The 22,766-nt window shown below is 45.0% G+C and overlaps 1 protein-coding gene across 1 annotated transcript in view; it reads left to right on the forward strand.

The window, feature by feature from the left end:
- Positions 1–22,766, forward strand: part of CDH13 (cadherin 13) — a 1,024,384-nt gene that overhangs the window by 645,778 nt on the left and 355,840 nt on the right. The window contains exon 6 of the mRNA XM_052655824.1: positions 22,041–22,185. Within this exon, the coding sequence (XP_052511784.1) occupies positions 22,041–22,185 (145 nt within the window). The remainder of the gene's footprint in view (positions 1–22,040; positions 22,186–22,766) is intronic.

Below are 22,766 nucleotides of genomic sequence, written 5' to 3' on the forward strand. Positions count from 1 at the left end.
ACTAGGACTGGGGACTGGGCTTTGGAGACCACTGCACGCGGCGCAACTGGTCATACCTGGATTGGACTTTGGCCATCTTGAACCATATACTCTTTGCAAGAATCAGTCCAAACAAACTGGACTTCTCAGCCAAGATCCATTTGGAGAAAGCAGAAAACTTGCTAGCATGTGGTAGGCCACATATGGGATGAAGCATTTGTCTGCTTTAGCAGCAAAACAAACAGGTCCAAACAAATGACAGAAATCAGAAAATAAGTTTTTAATGTTTATCACCTGTGAGAGTGTTGTCCTGCTCACCTCGATGAAAGCCAGCAGCATTAAACAACAACAACAAAAAAACCCTCTTTTATTTCTATGAGAAGTGATTTTTCTCCTGATAAAATATTCTGAAGATATGTTTTTCAGATAAGCAGTGCTGGAAAGCAAAAAAAAAAAAAAAAAGAAGAAGAAGTAAGAAATCCAGCTACTTTTGAGATTCTCTTGCCATTAGTTTCAGTTGCAGATGAGAGGGTGTGGACCAAGTGTAAGGAAGGAGAATAAAAACCTCCCACGGCCAGCCTGGCAGCAGGCCCATATCCAAGCCCAGCAGGTCTCTGGCTTGGTTAATAAAAGTTGGGAGTTACTGGACTGAGTTAGGGATGCAAGGGTTTAGGAACTGTTGTGGAATAAATCTGAAAAGAAAAAATATCTCAAAGCCAATTACCTAGTTTGAATTTGAAGTCTTTAGAAAGCTCAAAGTTATTAAAAATGTGCTAAAGGAAATGTAAGCCATATGATGCTACCAGGCAATACTTTAATGAGAACTGAAGGTTAATGAAACATTTGGTAGAGTTCACTGACAAAGTGCATGGAATCCAAATAGAAGGAGATTGAAAGTAAAGGACTCTGCTGCCTCTCACCTTAAGCTTTGAAAACCAGCTTCTGAAGGGCTCAACCTAAAGTTGCAAAAACAGGCATCTGTGCCCATGAGGAACCATTGTCTATTATTAATATGCTAATTTAGGTCCACTCACCTAAAATTACCTTTCTAAAGTTGACTTTGTCTTACACCAGTTTCTTGACAGAGTTGGCCAGAAAACTCTTGGCAATGTGCAATTTCACAGAATTAATTAGTAGCACAGAAAATTGATCAGTTTTCAAGCATGTTACACATCATTCATTGGCAAAGGAATTATTTAAATTGGTGTTGACTGCTAACAGCTACACAGCTATATTTCTTGCAAAATGCTAAGGTAGTAAAAAAGGAAAGGACAGACATTTTCTTGAACCCAAACAATAGAAAGATTTCCTAACTTTGGAAGTGCAAGGAAGTGAAGATTGGCTTGGAACCACTGGTCACAAGTGTTATGAGTGTGAATACCCATGACTTAGGAAGTTATTGCAAATGAGTGCAGATATAAGAAAACTACAGGGCAAGCATAAAAATGAAGGCAAGTCTCACTCAGCCTTAGTTTGGGAAAGAAAATTGGGGTAAATAAAGAACTGTTTATGTGCGAGTTACTGCCATCTTAGCAGGTTGCCATGTAGGACAGCCACAAGGCTGTAATACCTTCTCTAATTTCTTTTTTCCTAGAAAATCTGGGAATCTGGAATCTTATTTAAATACTCTTGCTTTAAGATGTTGGCAAACAGGGTTTAAACAGTGTAAGGACTAGCTCCGTGTGAATGTGTCAGGGTAAGATTCAGCCCATGAGTTGCCAGCAGGAGGAGCCTGGTTCAGGGGTTCTGGGTGAGCCAGGTCAGGCCATTACAGAGGGCAGGACATTCAGCATGGCTGGTTGTAGACCAGAAACTCACCTAGTGAAAAAATAGCCAGTCTCAGGAAAATAAGGGGCTCAGGCCCCTGGGATAATTAAGAGGGCTCAGAAACATCTGAGGAGCGAAATCAAGGCCTCCAGCTACAGACACATTAAGTCTGACGATGAGATTGGAGATGAAATGGGAGCCTGTGACATTTGCAGGCCAACATCTCCCTAGAGAAGGCTTCGGCACAGGGGAAGCAGCGCTGGCTGCTGGATGGGAGTGATGAGGGAGGCAGATGGGGCACCTGCGATGAGTAGTCATGGGGCAGCCCCAAAGCATAACTGGATGACTAGCTTTGGGTGCATTGCTCATGTCCGCCCTCAGGAAGACAAGCACAAATTGTCCAGTGAGTGTCCATTTGTTCACTGATTGATGGATTGCACTTATTCAGTCAACAAATACTGAACACCTAGTATATGCTAAAACTAGGGAGACAGATATGAACACCAAATCAATCTTTACTCAAATAGTTCAGGGTCTAAGGGAGTCTCGGCAGTATAGGCCTGCAAACAAAACAATGCCCAGCGTCTCTGCAAGGAAGCTGTGGGCACACGAGGAGGGATCTGAGTCAAGAAACCTGCCAGAGGATACAGCATCTAGAGTCGCTTTTACTAATGGATCCATTTTTCAAAACTTCATCCCGCCTGGAGACTGCAGTTGTTATAATGTCAGGACCGGCTCCTACTTTCTGAGTACCCACAGGTTATAATTAAGCACTGATATTCATAACAATGATTCCAAGTCCCTCTGGAGTTGAGAACTGCTTCCTGAATTTTCAGAGAAGGATTACAGTTTGTTTAATTTAGTTGGTATCGAGTGTTTGTCCTTGAGTTTTAATTCTCTGAAACCTGACATACACATGGAACATACTGCTCTATCCTGAAAAGTAATTTTATGTCCATTTATCTAATTTGCCCCACAAAGGAGGTCGGTCGGGTGTTACCACGGCCATTTTCCAAATGAGAGAATGGAGGTGATGGTTGGCAGAGAGGTCCCTCACCACCATCCCCTACCTCCTGACCCATACAAGGTTTTCTTTTTAATGGCTTTATTGAGGTGTAAATTCCCACACCATATGTTGAGAGTTTAGCTAAGCTACTCCATGGTACCGTTGCCTCCTCGGCATCTGCTTTGTTTGACCAAGCAGCCCGCAGTGACCTTACCCTGACACCAGGTGCTCAGGCAGGTGTGCGCCCCTGATAACAGCCCGCAGTCACTGCGCATGTGTTCCTGGTGTGACTTCCCCAGCAGCCCACGGATCAGTGTTCTCCCCTCACTCACCTCTCAGATAAGACCTCTGGGAAGTTACCAAAACCCTGTTGTCTTGATCTGAATTTGCCAATCTGGCCTTAAGCCCAGGAACCCCACACCACTTCACTTCCTTTACTTAGCAAAGGCATGTGCCCCAGGTCCCACTTCTCTCTGTCTTCACTCTTAACAAACTGTATTTTAACAGTCTTGACACCCTACAGTTCACTCATTAAAAGTATACAGTTCAGTGGTGTTTAATATACACATGGAGCTGCATAACCACCACCACAGTCATTTTTAGAACGTTTTCAACTCCTCAAAAGAAACTCTGTCCCCATTAGCACTGTCTGTCCTCCGCACCCTGAGCAGCCACCAGTCTACCTTCCATCTAAATGGAATCATACACATGTGGTCTCTTATGAATGGCCTCTTTGACGCAGTATGATGTTTCTGTTGTGGCCTGTGTCAGGGCCTGGTTCCTTTTTATGGCTGAATAATGTTCCATTGTATGGATAGACTGCATTGCCTTTAGCCATTCACTGTTGATGGGCATTTGGGTTGTCTCCACCTTTTGGCTTTTGTGACTAATGCTGCTGTGGACATTCATGTACATGTTCTTATGTGGACCTGTGTTTCTTTTCTCTTGGGTGTATGCTTAGGAGTGACTACTATTTGAGGAACTGCCAGATTGTTTCCCAGAGTTGCTCCATGAGAGGGCCTTAATGGTGTTAAGTCGCTCTTAGGAAAGAGACCAAAATGCCTCACGTCATCTAGGGCCCCAGCTGTTCAGCCCCAGCCCTTGTCACTCTAGCCTCTTTTCTCATCTGCTCAGTCCCTCTGGCTTTTGGGCGGTTTCTCTGTCCACACTCTCTCTCCCCTCTTCCCTGTCCATTTCCCCCAAAGAGGCCTTCCCTGAGTGCACACCCACCCACAACCTAAGTGGAATCTTCAGATTATATCCTCCCTGATTTCATAATTATTTACATAATGCTAATTTATTTCCGCCAAATAGAGGCTCTAGGTGAGCTAATACATATATCTTAAGACTCTGTTTTTAAACTACCGTAATTAAAGGAGCTTGTGTAGAACTCAAATTATAGTAGGGGCACAAACATATGTGTTGAATGAATATGTGATAGGAGAGAGTTTAGTTAAGGAGACCTCAAAGGTGTCAACCTGGCCTTATCATCTATATCAAAATTCTTATTTCTCCCTGGATATTCTCCTGCTTTCTCCTTTTGTGCTGAATGGTCTAGAATATGGTCAGAAAGCTTTCTCTTTAAAGAGTAGATAATGACTACTTCCGGCTTTGTGATCTACACAGACTCTCTTGCAGCTACTCAGACCTGCTGTTCTATTGTATAGGGTGAATGGGTGAGCATGGCTGTATTCCAGTACTTCATTTACAAAAACAGACAGCAGGCTGGGTTTGAGCTGGAATTACCAATATTTGATAATCTTTGACCAACAAAATCTACAGCTTCTTGTGGTTCAACGTACCAAGACTCATAAGAGAAGGGAGATGGCAGATTAAGTCATGGTCCATTAGCACTTACCCTTCACACAGCAGTGGCGGGCCTCCTGGGCCATTTGCAGGGAGGTAGCAGGGAGATCTATATGCCCGTTCATCTCTGCAGGCCCAGAGATGCAGATAGGGATGTCATGAGCAAAGTAATGCGCTGCAAAGGCACTTTCACTCTGGGCTGGTCAGGATGTTTAAGGAAGTTGGGTATCTCTGTACCAGGGGGAAGATGGATGGCCCAGCACAAAGCCAAATGTGGGAGCACTGCAGTATGGACAGTCTGTACTCTGATGCTCAGAACCTGTGCATCAGTGTGGAGTGGGGGCCTCTGGCCAGAGGAGAAAAGATGGAGTGATCTGGGTGAAAGTCCAGAAGAATCTAGCAGGGAGCATCTGATGAGGACATAGTCGTGTCTGGCTGTATGAGGCATTTTTGTGTACAAGCAAAAAATCAGAGCAGAGATGCTGAGCTAGGGTTATGAGAATGGTAAAGAGGGATTTATGTAAGAAATATGAGTCAATTCCTGTAACTTACATTTGCCTCATTTGTAAAGGCAGGGACAGATGGGATCATTTTGGCGAGCTAGAAATTTGTATTAAGTTCCAGTTGCTTTATTTTCTTTCATTTAAATATGCTTATTAGTAATATGTGTGTCAGAACAAAATCATTTTCTATCAGTCATTGCCAAACAGTGAATAATCCCATGTAAAATATGTTTGCATACTTTAAACAGTTGTAACAACTTCACTGAACTCAGTTTCTTCCTCTGAAATAGGCAGAATGTGCTTCTGTTGAATTGTTCACACACTGCCTTGTAGCTGAGTTCACCCTCAAGGAATTCTAAAAAGACACCTGTTATTTATTTCTTGTCTATTGGCCTGTCCTCTGGGAAAAAAAGCTTCTCTGTAAACTCAAAGTCCTCAACTCATCCTTTGATCATTTGTTACTTACATCGGAAACCTGCTATTTGGAAGGCACCATCCTACTGTGCTGTGGGAACCAGACAGGTGCTCTTTGTCCTCATGAGCTGACATTCTAGCAGGAGAATCTCCAGAACTTTTTGATCTTGCAAATCTGAAACTCTATTCCACTTAAATAACAAACCCCCTTTCCTCTCCCCTCAGCTCCTAATAGCTGTCATTCTCCTCTCCATTTCTGTGAAATTGATGACTTTAGACACTTCATATAAGAGGAATCATACAGTATTTGTCTTTTGTGATTGGCTTATTTCACTGAACATAATGTCTTCATGGTCCATCCATGTTGCAGCACATAGCAATATTCCAATCCTTTTTAAAACTGAATCATCTTCCATTGTATGCGTATACTCCATTTGGCATATTCATTCATCTGACAATGAACACTTGGGTTGCTTCCACCTCTTGGCTATAGTGAATGATATTATGAATTACAGGTGCAGAAATACATTAAAATTTTAAAAGCCTTGTTCTTTTAAAACAAGAAAACTTTCAGAAATGGGACTGTTCTATACCTTGATTGGGGTGATGGATGTAAGCATAGAACTAAATACGCAAGCACACACGCATGCACACACACACAAATACAAGTAAAATCATGAAATCTGAATAAGATCCAAGACTGTATTTACATCAGTGTTCCACTTGCCATCCTGGACCACAGTTTTACAAGATGTTACCAATGGGAGAAATTGGATCAAGGGAGTGTGGCATCTCTCTGTGTTATTTCTCATGCCTTCATATAAATAAAAAAATTGTTTCAAAATAAAAGTTTAATTTAAAAAAGAAAGTCTTGCCCTCACTGCCCTGAAGGTTAGAGGATGCCACCAAGAGGGGAGACCCAGTCTGGAAACAAGAGGCTGATAAGGGCCACCTGGGAGGGGAAAGAACCCTAGACCTTGTTCCCAAGGAGCAAGTGGAGCAGGAACTGAGGCCGGCCTGGAGGGCTAAGTAGACCCAGGGGCACAGCAGTCCAGAGCCCAGGTGGTAGGACCAGCATAGCAGCAATGGGTACCTGGATGTTTGAGGAGACCCAGAGCAACAATGAGATCATCTCACACTCCAGCATGTGGCCCTGGAACTGGGCACTGACCACCTCCCTCAGATCACATTGGTTCTGAGTACAGGGTGGGAATGCGTGGGGGAGGAGAGCTCTGGCTGGGGCCCCTGCCTTTCACCAAATCCACTCCTCACACAGAGATCTGAACAGGGGTCTTGGCACCAAGATGTTGATATATGTATCTTCTTGATTCTAAATGAGCTTCAGCTACTTACAGGCAGTAAGCGACATGCTGACAAGTTCCGGATAGCTTCAGCTACTTGCTGACAGAGGTCTATATGGTCAAATCTATGGTTTTTCCAGTAGTCATGTATGGATGTGAGAGTTGGACCATAAAGAAGGCTGAGTGCCAAAGAACTGATGCTTTTGAACTGTGGTGTTAGAGAAGACTCTTGAGAGTCCCTTGGGCTGCAATGAGATCCAACCAGTCCATCCTAAAGGAAATCAATCCTGAGTACTCATTGGAGGGACTGATGCTGAAGCTGAAGCTCCAATACTTTGGCCACCTGATGCAAAGAGCCAACTCATTGGAAAAAATCCTGATGCTGGGAAAGATTGAAGGCAGGAGGAGAAGGGGGCAACAGAGGATGATGGTTGGATGACATCACTGGCTCAGTGGACATGAGTTTGAGCAAGCTCTGGGAGGTGGTGAGGACAGGGAAGCCTGGAGTGCTGCAGTCCATGGGGTCACAAAGAGTCGGACACGACTGAGCGACTGAACAACAGCTTACAGGCAGCTTCTGCAGCATATCAGAGACTTCCCTGAGACGCCTGAGTTTGTGAACCCTCATCAAGACCATAATGTTATAAGGATATCTTTCTTAACTTACAAAAAAACTTTAGGGATACTGGCAGCTACTATTTAGTTAGCACTTGCTATATGCCAAGTGTTTTGCTAAATGTTTTATCAATGTCATGTGTTTTACACATGACAACCCCATGAGACAGGTATCATTCATTTTAAAGATGAAGAAGTTGAGATTCTAGGAAGGTAATTGAATAGATTTAAAATGACACAGCTGATAAGGGGTAAAATCGGGGCTTGAAGCCAAGTTTCCCTCAACCCACAGTCCACCCTCTGAGCCTCAGCTCTTTTCTGGTTCTCAGAATTTATTGGTGAAATTAACAGTGAGCTTCGGAGGCAAAGCAGACATTGATATCAGTGGTGGTTCAAAAAATAAAGTTGATGAGACCAAGTTCCATATTATAAAGTTCTGTCAAATGCATGAGGCAGTTTTTCATCCAAAAATCAGAGACCCGTGACACTGTGTAAAGCCAACCACTCTCTATATTCTACCACAGTACTGATCATCTCTTATTACCGAATGTTGCCATTTATTACCAAATGTTGCCGTGTTTCTCATTAATTATCAATACTGAGCGATGCTAGATATCCCAAAGTTTAACAGGTTCCCATAGATCCTTTTTTGTAATAAATTACAACCAGTCTGTAGTCAATTTCAAGATGAATTTTATAGATTCTTTTTTAACTGTGAAATTCATGCCCATTATAGGAAATCCAGAAATGTGTAGGAAGAAAAGTGAAAAAAAGCAGTTACCTGCAATAAAGCCACTGTTAATATTTTAATAAAATCTTAATAGTGTAATGTCTATTTTTCAAAAAAATTCAGTAGTACTACTTATCAATCAGATTATTTAACTTATACTATGAATACCACATACCATTAATATATTTTTCCATTCACTAAAGTGTTCTTAGAGTAGGATATGGCAACCCAGTCCAGTATTCTTGCCTGGGAAATCTCTTGGAGAGGAGCTGGCAGGCTACCGTCCATGGGGGTCTCCAAGAGTTGGACTCAACTTGGTGACTAAACACCAAAGTGTTTCTGCAATGTAGGGTCCGCTTTGTGCAGACACCATAGTCTACTTCGTCAATAGCAAGCTAGAACTTTGTGATTTTTCCTAATTTTAAGCAATATTGAAATGAGTATACATGTTATCAAACAGCCCTAATTTCCTGACACACATACAGAGCAAGTAAAAATCACCTGTTTTCAAGGCTTGTAATGCATATTGACAAATGGCATTTCAGAAAGATGTTTTAATATCATCAGTAATGTGTGAGAATGCTTTCTCCTGACAAGTTTGTCAAAGATGGACTATTCAGGTTTTCCAATTATTTTGGTAATTACATAAGCAAAAAGTTATCTCATTTTAAAGTTATAATGTTTATTGCCTTTTTATTTCCTTGCTTTGCTAACTGTTGTTTTTATCTATTGGTTTTTAACCATCTCTTTGTATATTAAGGATAGTAGGCCTCTTTTATATGATGCAAACATTTTCTGAGTTTTCTTTGTTTATTGTATTTTAGTCATATAAAAAACTTCACATTTAAGGAGTTTATTCTCTCAGTAATTCACATAATAACTTATGCCTTTAATGCTGATTTAGAAAGACTTAACCTACTCTATTACATAAACATTCAAATATTTTAAAAAGACTTTTTTCTTCTAATTCTTTAATCTATCTGGATTTATTAGGCAGTAATTTAAATTTTATGTATCAACCTTCATTTTGAAGAACATAATGTTTTACAAAACACATTTTAATACTTATTTAACTAAGTGACTTTGGATCTATAAACTTAAAAAAAGAAAGAAAGAAAAGTATTTCATTGCATTCTATTCCTCTGGATTTCACTTTAGGAAGGGAGAAGGGCAAGTGAAAATAAAATCCCCTGTAATATTCTCCTACGGCTTTGTTTTCAAACGTATTATATTTCTCATCTTTGCACAAAAATCCCCTTAACCCTTGTACATATCCTTAATGGATCTGGCATAATTCCAGCATCCATGATTTATATAAATTCTACTTGAACCAATTAAAATTTTCAGCCTCTGCTCCCCTCTTGGGGTAGAGAATTTTCATTGGGACTTTACCCAAGCTGCTTAAGTAAAATTATTTTGACTATCTGCATGGATTTCTTTCACATAATTAAAGTTACTTCAAAAGTTAAATAGAAAAAAGCCCTCAAAGTCTAGCGTGGTTATGAGCATACATACATAAGCAAAAAAAAAAAGTGTTTTCCTTGTGTTGTGGAAAAACATACTTTAAAAGTAAAATTTCATATCAACAAAAGAAATATTATGTCTCTAAGCTAAGCAAGCTTTTCAAAGAACATTTGATAATAATATCAAGACCTTTAATTAATAATCTAACAAGTGGGAGACTTTTATCGCCCCTTTGATCCTTTTTTTGAGGGAGCTATAAACACTGCATCCACCTATCGAGGGGGGCATCACACACAGAGCAGTGCAGATGAAGGCGGAAGAATGTTACAGAAGACTAAAAATGTCCTTTCCCTGGGAACTCTCCAGGAGCTGGTCCACAATGAGATTCAACTTCACTACATGAGTAAAGCTGAGGAAAATACTTGAACATGCAAATGATTGGTGTCAAAGAAAAATCTAAATTACCGTAACAGGAAAACAATTTTTCAGGGTAATGGCTGACACAGAAGAATTGAATCGAGAGTACTGCATCCACATTTGCAAAAGTCTAAAGAGACGTCTGTTGGAGTAAACAAATGCCCAAGTCACCAAACCTTATCTGATGTAACAAAGCTTTGTTTAGAATTTCCTATTTATGTGCTACACACCCTTGCTTATCTTTTTGTTCCTTTAACAAAAAGAAAGATGACATTCTAAACATCATTTGTTACATGTGCCAACTTAGATACAGAGAACTGAAGTTTCTCAACAAGATAGACTCACAGTGTCACTCAGGGGAGCCTGGGACAGTCTTGGTTTGCACCTGCCATTGTGGCTTAATTGCTGATAATACCTGCCTTGGTTCTTAAAGTTGTTCCAGTTTGAATAATTAATAATATGACCACAATATCAGTTTTCTATTGCTGCTGTAATAAGTTACCATAAATGTAGTGTCTCAAAATGCCATAAATCTGTTATCATGTACATCTGTAGGTTTAGAGTCCAGCATGGAGCTCACAGGGTCGAATCTCATGCCAGCAGGCCTGCATCCACTCCGGGAAGCTGTAGAGCAGGGGCCTTGGCATCTCCAGTTTCTGGTTGCTGCTCACTCTCCTTGGCTTGTGGCTTCTGCTTCCATCTTCAAAGCCAGCAGTGGCTGGTCAAGACCCTTTTCATGTCAAATCACCCAGACCTTTTTCTCCTCCTCTGTTAAGGACCCTCTCATAATCACATTGAACCCACCTGGACAATTCATACTGATATCTCTGCTTTAAGGTGAGCTGATCAGCAACCTTAATTTGCATTTGCAACCTTAATTCCCCTTTGCCAAGTAACCTTTCATATCCACAGGTTCCAGAATTAGGACATAATATTCTTTAGGAGGGTCATTATTCTGCCAACTATAGCCCCTTTATAGGTAGCAGAGCTAAAACCTGAAGTCAGGCTTTCTGATTCAAAGTCTAGTGTTATTTCAGTGATCAGTGAGAATGTCTATGGTGGAAAAGACTTTCGGTCTTTGTGAGATGTTGATAGGTAGTGAGGGTGTAAGAATTGCAAATAAAAACTCAAAAAATACCTATCAATTCTTTCTTTACTCAAGGCACTTAATTTTGGAGATCATCCGGTAAAAATAAACTCATAGTAGCCTACTTATACAAAATCTCTGTAGGCTTCTTTATCTCCATGAAATTGTTATGGAACTTCTTTTAAAGTTGTGGACGTCCCTGAGGTTCTCAAGACATAGGTTCAACTGCCTTCCAGGAGTATTATGTCAAGTTTAGACTCTATCGTGGAACCTGGTACTTATTTCACAGCACCTTCCTAGTCATTGAGTCCCATCTTTTCTTTATCCCTGTCCTCTGTGGAGGCAAGTCCAAACATCATATTTTTCACATGTGTTTCAAGGTTTTGTGTAAGTTTTTATGTCTAAACTTGCAGCCCCATGTATAACTGAATATGTCTAATATTTGTTAGGCCTAACAAATGAGACATATTGTTATGTCTAATATTTGTATATCCCTAATTGCATGCAGCACCTTATGTGAAGAGCTGACTCATTGGAAAAGACTCTGATGCTGGGAGGGATTGGGGGCAGGAGGAGAAGGGGACAACAGAGGATGAGATGGCTGGAGGGCATTACTGACTCGATGGACGTGAGTCTGAGTGAACTCTGGGAGTTGGTGATGGACAGGGAGGCCTGGCGCACTGCGATTCATGGGGTCACAAAGAGTCAGACACGACTGGGCAACTGAACTGAACTGAATTGCATGCAGCAAGCTTTCTAGTTATCATTTTACATTTCTATCATTATAGCTATTCTCATTATAAAAGATGGTGTCTGGAATGAAAGGAACAAGGCCCATCTTTTTGACTTATAAACTGGTCCAAGTAGAAGCTCCTATACAAGTATTTCAAAGCAGCATCCATGTCAGAAAATGTTTTAATGTCCCAAAGAGGTAACTTGGAGGGAACATACTCATTAGGGTAGGAGACGTCATGTTTGTGTCCAAAAGAGAAACTGAGTCACATTATGCCAGAGTCCTAGCTCCTAAATTCTCATTTCCTGTGATATAAAAACATCTGGTTAAAAAGCATGTGAATACACACTCATACTCCACTGATAACCAGAAGTTGAATAATATCATCTCAAATAAGTAATTTACTGCATCGTATATGTCTTACTTCATTTGAATATTTAGCACAAAGCAGAATTATCAGAGTTCAAAAAGGTCACCGAAGTGTCTTCTAAATCATTTTACTTCAAAATGACTCATGAGTCCATAGACTGTGTGTCAGACACTTTGTTTCTCATCCTATTGATCCAAGTTTGACATCTGTTACTGGGGTCACTTCATAGAAAAATTACTGTTTTAAGAGCCAGCGTCTTCATTTTGGCATTCCCCCAAAAAACCTCGTAGCATTTGTTTTTCATCAGTTCATCCCTTTGGATTAGATCATAACATCAAATTTTCCCTTGATAAATTGTGTCTTTCATAGACAGAACTGAGAGGATACGCCAAATGCAAGATCAGATGTTAATAATTTGCTGTGACACCAAAGGCCAGTGTGCTTGTATGTGCTTTGTAATTTGGCTCATTATGTTCATGTTGTGTTGTTGTTTTAAGGAATTCTTTTCTATGTGTATGCATAGCCCATCTCCATTATTACAGTACATTAACTGGCTTAAAGAGTCACCAGTTTGCAGGTTGTGACTTGACAGTTCCCACCTCTGGTGGAGACACCCCCACAGTATGGAAGGAGGATAGAGAACCTAGGAAGTGGGGTTCACAGGAACAGGGGCCAAGGGGACCCTATGCAAATCCACGAGAGCTACTCTAGCAGCACAGCTTCCGTTTTGGCTCCTGTAGTTTTCCTTCACCTCCTCCCCGTTTTAGAGGTCGAGCCCTCTCTGCCCCTACACATGAGGCTCACTGACCTGGTATTCGCCTATCATGGCCCCTAAAGTGGAAACGATTAGTTCACATCCATGCAGTACCTTCATATCTCCAATCTTGGATAAAGTAATTTTGCCTTAAACAGAGTTAGAGTGACATGCATTTCATTCACCTCCCCATTTCATTCACCATGGTCATTTGAGAGCTACATTTATGAGAGATACAAGCCTTTTCTTTTCTTTTCAGAAAGTCTGTGACTTTCCGGAAGGGAGCATGTTATATCTAGGCCAATGCTATGATATTCCCCAACCTGTCACTTGTGGCAGGGTGTCACATTATATGCAAAGGTTCATAGTGTGTTTTAATGTGTATTTTCATGTGTGTTAGGAAAAACTGAGAAACCTGTATGCAGGTCAGGAAGCAACAGTTAGAACTGGACATGGAACAACAGACTGGTTCCAAATAGGAAAAGGAGTACATCAAGGCTGTATATTGTCACCCTGCTTATGTAACTTATATGCAGAGTACATCATGAGAAACGCTGGATGGAAGAAATACAAGCTGGAATCAAGATTGCTGGGAGAAATGTCAGTAACCTCAGATATGCAGATGACACCACCTTTATGGCAGAAAGTGAAGAGGAACTCAAAAGCTTCTTGATGAAAGTGAAAGAGGAGAGTGAAAAAGTTGGCTCAAAGCTCAACATTCAGAAAACGAAGATCATGGCCTCTGGTCCCATCACTTCATGGGAAATAGATGGGGAAACAGTGGAAACAGTCTCAGACTTTATTTTTTTGGGCTCCAAAATCACTGCAGATGGTGTTTGCAGCCATGAAATTAAAAGATGCTTACTCCTTGGAGGAAAAGTTGTGACCAACCTAGATAGCATATTAAAAAGCAGAGATATTACTTTGCCGACTAAGGTCCATCTCGTCAAGGCTATGGTTTTTCCTGTGGTCATGTATGGATGTAAGAGTTGGACTGTGAAGAAGGCTGAGCACCGAAGAATTGATGCTTTTGAACTGTGGTGTTGGAGAAGACTTTTGAGAGTCCCTTGGACTGCAAGGAGATCCTACCAGTCCATTCTGAAAGAGATCAGCCCTGGGATTTCTTTGGAAGGAATGATGCTAAAGCTGAAGCTCCAGTACTTTGGCTACCTCATGTGAAGAGTTGACTCATTGGAAAAGACTCTGATGCTGGGAGGGATTGGGGGCAGGAGGAGAAGGGGACAACAGAGGATGAGATGGCTGGATGGCATCACTGACTTGATGGACATGAGTCTGAGTGAACTCCGGGAGTTGGTGATGGACAGGGAGGCCTGGCATGCTGCAATTCATGGGGTCACAAGGAGTCAGACATGACTGAGCAACTGAACTGAACTGAGGAAAAATTTTAAATAACCTCACCACACCCCTAAATTCATGGATAATTTTGCTTTGGATAAATCATCAGTGAAACATAATAATCAACATTCATCAAAACTGTTAATTGAATAACACAGTAAAGAGAATAAAAGAAAAGTGTAAGGGAAGTCCATGAAAGAGCTTTTAGCAGACGAGGATGTAGTGGGGGAAAGCACAAATTTTCAAGTCAGATCTAAGTGTAGAGTCAACTGGATCACAGACTAGCTTTCAGATTAGGTACTTAAATTTCTCTGAGTTTTGCTGCAATGAGTATTTCTCCAGGATGTCTTGATCCAAGTGAGACAATGCATAGAAAGCCCAGACATATGTTGGACACCAAGTAAATGTTAGTTCCCTTCTTTCAGAAGGAAAGTAATCAAAATGTGATGTACCTGGGTGTTGTTTACCCAGGTTTACTGTGGTTCTTGTTCATGAATTAAGATTGCACAGAGTCAACTGATCTTTGGTCCATGAAACCTGGGACTAGCTGTCACCTCCTGTGCCAGGGATGGAAAGACAGGATAGATGTCCAAAGCTGGGGCCAAAACATTGGGCTCCAGTCTCTTAAAGAGTTGTTGCCTCTTCTGGAGAGGACTTTTTGCCATCAGTGTTGAATCGAGTAACTGCCCTGTGCTGAGCACTGAGCCTCAGCCTTGGGTATTTGCTATAGGGCGTGAACACCTGGCTCACCTCTGTCTTGATGGGACTGGAGAGGCAGACATTAGTCAAATTGCCACATAAATAAATAAGCAATTACATGTTATGGAAAGTATTATAAAGGCAGGGTACCAGTGCCACGGGGGCATGAACCAGGGACACCCAAGGGAGACTGGATCGGTAATGAAGGATCTTCTCTGCCAATGACATCCGAGCTGAGATCTGAAGGACAGGTGGGGGCTGACCAGGATGACCGATGGGATGCCCGTGCTTACTAGCAGGGCTGCACGAGGAGATTCCTGTGTTGGGAAGGAACAGAGTAAGTTAGAAGAACTGAGAAAAGACTAGTATACCTGGATAATGAGGAATGAAGGGGATCTCTTGTGATGTGAAATGAATTTGGAGAATTAGGCTGGGCCAGATTATAAAAGACTCTTCACAGTAAAGGAATGTGCTTTTATCTTATGAGGGATGAGAAGTGATTGAAAGGTATCCATTCTGGGGTGACATTAATAAATTAAAATTTTGAAAAGACATGATGGACGCCTATATTGGTCAGCCTTCTCCAGAGACACAGAAGCAGTAGGAGTCTGCTCTAAGGAACTGACTCACGCCGTTACAGAGGCTGAGAAAGCCCACAATCTGCTGTCTGCCGGCGGGAGCCCCAGGAAGCTCGTGGTGTGATCCAGTCCAAGTCCAAAGGCCTGAGCACCAGGGGGGCTGAACGTATAGATTCCAGTCCAAGTCCAGAAGCCTGAGAAGTGTGACCCGTGACAGCAGCAGAGGATGGAGGTCCCCAGTCTGCAGTCAGGCAGGAGGACGAAGGGCGAATCCCACCCTCCCCTGCGTCTGTCAATGCAGGCCCTCAGGGGATTTGATGGTGCCCACATGTGCTAGGGAGAGTGTCTGCTTCCCTGAGTCCACAGAATCCAGTGGTAATCTCATCCAGACACACCCAGAAATTATGTTTTGTCTGAGCGCTCCATGGCAGTCAAGTCGAGACATCAAAGTAACTTCTTAGATGCCTATTGCAGAGGCCCAGGAAAGAAGTCACAGAAGCTACTCTCTGCAGGTGATGATGAATTTGGAGAGAAGAAGGTGGATTTGAGAGAGATCCAGAAAGTAGAACAAGCAGTAAAGACAGGACTGGTTGACGGTGGGGCTGAGGATGGGGGAGGACAGGGCTGAGGATGGGGGAGGACAGGGCTGAGGATGGGGGAGGACAGGGCTGAGGATGGGGGAGGACAGGGCTGAGGATGGGGGAGGAGAGGCCTGAGGATGGGGGGGGACAGGGCTGAGGATGGGGGGGGGGGATGGGGCTGAGGATAAGGGAGGACAGGGCTGAGGAGGGGGGGGGGATGGGGCTGAGGATAAGGGAGGACAGGGCTGAGGATGGGGGAGGACAGGGCTGAGGATGGGGGAGGAGAGGCCTGAGGATGGGGGGGGACAGGGCTGAGGATGGGGGGGGATGGGGCTGAGGATAAGGGAGGACAGGGCTGAGGATGGGGGGGGGGATGGGGCTGAGGATAAGGGAGGACAGGGCTGAGGATGGGGGAGGACAGGGCTGAGGATAAGGGAGGACAGGGCTGAGGATGGGGGGGATGGGGCTGAGGATAAGGGAGGACAGGGCTGAGGATGGGGGGGGATGGGGCTGAGGATAAGGGAGGACAGGGCTGAGGATGGGGGGGGGATGGGGCTGAGGATAAGGGAGGACAGGGCTGAGAATAGGGGAGGACAGGGCTGAGAATAGGGGAGGACAGGGCTGAGGATGGGGGAGGAGAGGCCTGAGGATGGGGGAGGACGGGGCTGAGGATGGGGGAGGACAGGGCTGAGGATGGGCGAGGACAGGGGAGGACAGGTCTGAGGATGGGGGAGGACAGGGGAGGACAGGTCTGAGGATGGGGGAGGACGGGGCTGAGGATGGGGGAGGACAGGGCTGAGGATAAGGGAGGACAGGGCTGAGGATGGGGGGGGATGGGGCTGAGGATAAGGGAGGACAGGGCTGAGGATGGGGGGGGATGGGGCTGAGGATAAGGGAGGACAGGGCTGAGGATGGGGGGGGGATGGGGCTGAGGATAAGGGAGGACAGGGCTGAGGATGGGGGGGGATGGGGCTGAGGATAAGGGAGGACAGGGCTGAGGATGGGGGGGGATGGGGCTGAGGATAAGGGAGGACAGGGCTGAGGATGGGGGGGGGATGGGGCTGAGGATAAGGGAGGACAGGGCTGAGAATAGGGGAGGACAGGGCTGAGAATAGGGGAGGACAGGGCTGAGGATGGGGGAGGAGAGGCCTGAGGATGGGGGAGGACGGGGCTGAGGATGGGGGAGGACAGGGCTGAGGATGGGCGAGGACAGGGGAGGACAGGTCTGAGGATGGGGGAGGACAGGGGAGGACAGGTCTGAGGATGGGGGAGGACGGGGCTGAGGATGGGGGAGGACAGGGCTGAGGATGGGGGAGCACGGGGCTGAGGATAACGGAGGACAGGGCTGAGGATGGGGGAGGACAGGGCTGAGGATAACGGAGGACAGGGCTGAGGATGGGGGAAGACGGGGCTGAGGATAATGGAGGACAGGGCTGAGGATGGGGGAGGACGGGGCTGAGGATAATGGAGGACGGGGCTGAGGATAACGGAGGACAGGGCTGAGGATGGGGGAGGACGGGGCTGAGGATAATGGAGGACAGGGCTGAGGATGGGGGAGGACGGGGCGGAGGATGGGAGAGCACAGGGCTGAGGATGGGAGAGCACGGGGCTGAGGATGGGGGAGGACAGGGCTGAGGATGGGGGAGCACGGGGCTGAGGATGGGGGAGGACGGGGCTGAGGATGGGGGAGGACGGGGCTGAGGATGGGGGAGGAGAGGCCTGAGGATGGGGGGGGACAGGGCTGAGGATGGGGGGGGATGGGGCTGAGGATAAGGGAGGACAGGGCTGAGGATGGGGGGGGGATGGGGCTGAGGATAAGGGAGGACAGGGCTGAGGATGGGGGAGGACAGGGCTGAGGATGGGGGAGGAGAGGCCTGAGGATGGGGGGGGACAGGGCTGAGGATGGGGGGGGATGGGGCTGAGGATAAGGGAGGACAGGGCTGAGGATGGGGGGGGGGATGGGGCTGAGGATAAGGGAGGACAGGGCTGAGGATGGGGGAGGACAGGGCTGAGGATAAGGGAGGACAGGGCTGAGGATGGGGGGGGATGGGGCTGAGGATAATGGAGGACAGGGCTGAGGATGGGGGAGGACGGGGCGGAGGATGGGAGAGCACAGGGCTGAGGATGGGGGAGCACGGGGCTGAGGATGTGGGAGGACGGGGCTGAGGATGGGGGAGGACGGGGCTGAGGATAATGGAGGACAGGGCTGAGGATGGGGGAGGACGGGGCTGAGGATGGGGGAGGAGAGGCCTGAGGATGGGGGGGGACAGGGCTGAGGATGGGGGGGGATGGGGCTGAGGATAAGGGAGGACAGGGCTGAGGATGGGGGGGGGGATGGGGCTGAGGATAATGGAGGACAGGGCTGAGGATGGGGGAGGACGGGGCTGAGGATAATGGAGGACAGGGCTGAGGATGGGGGAGGACGGGGCGGAGGATGGGAGAGCACAGGGCTGAGGATGGGGGAGCACGGGGCTGAGGATGGGGGAGGACAGGGCTGAGGATGGGGGAGCACGGGGCTGAGGATGGGGGAGGACGGCGCTGAGGATGGGGGAGGACGGGGCTGAGGATGGGGGAGGACGGGGCTGAGGATTGGGGAGGACGGGGCTGAGGATGGGGAGGACGGGGCTGAGGATGGGGGAGGACGGGGCTGAGGATGGGGGAGGACAGGGCTGAGGATGGGGGAGGTCAGAGCTAAGGATGGGGGAGGTCAGGGCTAAGGATGTGGGAGGAGAAGGCTGAGGATGGGGGAGGACAGGGCTGAGGATGGGGGAGGACAAGGCTGAGGACTGTCCTCAATGGATTTCTGTTAAATTAACTAAAATTATGCTTTTGAACTGTGGTGTTGGAGAAGACTCTTGAAAGTCCCTTGGACTGCAAGGAGATCGAACCAGTCCATTCTAAAGGAGATCAGTCCTGGGTGTTCTTTGGAAGGACTGATGCTGAAGCTGAAACTCCAGTACTTTGGCCACCTCAAGCGAAGAGTTGACTCATTGGAAAAGACTCTGATACTGGGAGGGATTGGGGGCAGGAGGAGAAGGGAATGGCAGAGGATGAGACGGCTGGATGACATCACTGACTCAATGGACATGAGTTTGGGTGAACTCCAGGAGTTGGTGATGGACAGGGAGGCCTGGCGTGCTGCAATTCATGGGGTCGCAAAGAGTTGGACATGACTGAGCGACTGAACTGAACTGAACTGGACTGAACTAAAATTAATAAATGCATCCTAGGAGCACTTCGTTCTTTTTCAATCCTGTTCCAGAGGCCTTGATTTCTAGCATTATTGTTTTCAGTACAAAATTCAGGAGTCAAACTCTGGGTAGTATTGTAACATAAAATACTCTCACATTGATACCTTTGGTTTGGTAAGATTCAGCTCAACATTTGGCATTCATCCTGATCAGTTTATCTGCTTAGTGTCTGTCTGTCTTTCCATTATGTTGAGGTGAGATCTACAGTCTGCCCCTCCCAGTGTGGCAATTTGGCAAAAATGTGAATTCTATTCTTCTTACTTGTGGTTTACAACACTAGCCAAATGTTATAGGCTGTAGGGGCTTAGGATTCAAATCTGAGTTATCTGGCGTCTTTAGAGACAGGTTTTTGGTTGAAATAAAGTCAAGTCCTCAGCTATTTGGGGAAGACAAAAGGCCAGACCTTCATTATTAGAAGAAATTGCTCCCGAAGCTTGATTTTTATTTTCTTTGTTTAGCGGTATTCTCACAGTAGCTTTAAAAATCGGCATAAAATTTCACTCTCTGTAAGATCTCCTTTGTGTGCAGATGTTAAAAGGCTCTGCCTATTTAATTTCTTCTTAGCTATGGTATGTGTGCATTATTTTATCTGCCCCAGAAATCAAAGTGTGTGTGAGTGTGTGTGTGTGTGTGTGTGTGTGTGTGTGAATTTACTAGTGAAAAGATGAGACAGTATTAATGGGAAAAACTCCTCTCCTCACACATACCTGGTTTCATGCCTGTGTACCGATCTCACACTCTGTCCGTGTGTGTGCATCACACGTGTACACTTGTTACTGCTCAGTCACTAGGTCGTGTGTAGCTCTTTGTGCCCCCGTTATCTGCAGCACATGCCTCCTGGACATGCTGCTCGGCGCTTTTTCTTACAGTGTTCAAGCCGATCCATTTTACCTAATGGCTGTATTTTAGTGTCTTACTACATAAATATTTAATTCATCCCTTTCAGCTGGATGCTTAGTGGACACCAGTGTTATCTCATTGTTAGAAACAACACTCCAATGAATATTCACATATACGTAAGGGCAGCGTGTCTCAAACACTAACAGGAGAGGTATCCAGGTGGAATAAAATGCATGAGTCCTTCACAGATTTGATGAATTTGGGCTTCCCAGGGGGTTCAGTGGTAAAGAATCTGCCTGCCAATGCAGGAGACATGGGTCCGAATCGTAGGTCGGGAAGATCCCTTGCCTGGGAAATCCCACGGACAGAGGAGCCATGGGGTCGCAAAGAGTTGGGCATGACTGAGAATGCACACAGGTACCGTGTTGTCGATACTTGCCAAAGGGTGAAACCAATTTACAACACATTCAGGTAGGGTATAACAAATGTCTCTCTCTTTTCTTTTCCTAATTTGGGCTAGTTTTAACAACAGTGTTGATAAGAACAACAGTAGCAATAGTAGCAGCTAATACTCTTGAGATGAGCTATGCGACAGGCATTACATTAAGTGATCTGCAGGCATTGTTTATAACGGTTAAAAATGTAAACCTGCAGACCGACTCCACAAGGCCAGCTCCAGACTCCACCGACCTGTTGTCTAACTGGCTCTGTTCCCTCCTTACAAATGGTTCATAGGGGCACTGTGAACCTCCAGTGAATTAGCGTGATAGGGCACCTTGGTAAGCCCTGGGTAATGCTGGTTACCGTTATTCCTAATAATGATTATTTTATGAACCCATTTTACAGATAATAAAACTAAGAGGTTAACTGTATGGGTTGAGGTCACATACCTAGTGAGAGAGTGTGCTGGGATTCCAATTGCAGAGACCATTCCCCAAGGATTATGACTGCAGACACCTTTTTCTGATACAACTACTCAACCAGTTCCCAAGAGGGGAACAACACTGATAGCTAAGAAGTGTGACTGTTGCCCCTGAGTTAAATCAAGGCAGACTCAGGCCTAGAAATGAGAGCATTGGGACCCCATGTTTCATGAACCCCGTGTTTCCATGTTTCACTGGAAAAGCCAAGATGTAATTCCTTGTTTCCAAGCAACCAGGCAGCTGGTCTTTCGATGCTGTTTCCTTCATCCTTGGGATCTGAAGCCAGGAAACTGTGAAACGCCCCCTAGACTGAAAAGGCCTCGTAGGCAGGAGCCCTGAGGTCCTGCTTAGGACCCCCACACGCTCCTTCCTTGCCTCAGAAAGGTTCTCTGCAAATTTTTACTGACCTGAATTTCCCCTAAATACCACCATAAACACTTCCAGTTATTTCTTAATATACTCTGTTCATAACTGCTTAGTCAATTATTTTTATTAGCATAACATTCCTTTTAAGCATAATGATATTGGAAAAACAGAAACAATGTAAGCGCATTTCCTCAGCTATGGTTGATTGCGGTGTTTTCCTCCTTCTTTTTTTTTTTTTTTTTTTTGTGGACTTCCTTTGCAGATTTGATGAATTAATTGTAAATTTCCCAAGGGGAACTAGCATGAACTGAGCTTTATCTTTTATTCTGTAATGTTTAGTTTCTATTCTAGTCCTGGTGACTATCCATTGAGACCAAAGTTTGAATATTGCCAAGGGCTCATAAAATTGCTGACATAACCTACTTTCTCTAGAGAACCCAACTTCAATTTTCCTAATGAATGAATGCCTTCTTTCTCCCCCAATCTCTTTGCTCCAATAGCTATTTGTGGAGACCGTAGATGTCAATGGCAGGACTCTCGAGGGGCCGGTCCCTCTGGAAGTCATCGTGATTGATCAGAATGACAACAGACCCATCTTCAGGGAAGGCCCCTACATCGGCCACGTCATGGAGGGGTCACCTACTGGTATGTTAAATTGGCTCACAGTTTACGTAAAGGCTTGGGAGGTGGCCTACTGTGATCTATGGGGATGCTGAAGACTGTTTCATCACCACTGTTCTGACTTACTGTTGGTGTGTGTCAACACTGATGTATTATTTCCCTGGACAGAAGCACGCCCCAGAAAACTGCAGCTCATAACATGACTGGGGTGCTGCAAGCTGTGAAAATGTCTTCCCTTGTGTGCAAAGGTGACCTTTAAGGGTGACCAACATCTCAGTCTCCAATGTATGGTTGATATTGGACACCATGTAAATATCTAGCTCCCCTCGTGAGGGCCCAAGGCTGAGCTTGGTGTACAGCAAGACTTTGAGGGAAATTAAGGACGTTACTGCAGCTCCTCAATTAATATTTCTCTTCATAATTGCCTTTTAATAAGAACCATTTGAGGGAAATGTGTAGGACATTCCCCCCCAACCCTTTTCTTAGAAGATGTGGATGGAGAAAACTTTTGTCCTTGTTCAAAGGGTCAAAGTCAAGACATTTTATTTCCTTCTCTGGCAATACATGTTTCTACTCTACGGAAATCATTCAAGGTTACTATGGAA

Source organism: Budorcas taxicolor, chromosome 18, assembly GCF_023091745.1.
Source record: "Budorcas taxicolor isolate Tak-1 chromosome 18, Takin1.1, whole genome shotgun sequence".
Taxonomy (NCBI): Eukaryota; Metazoa; Chordata; class Mammalia; order Artiodactyla; family Bovidae; genus Budorcas; species Budorcas taxicolor.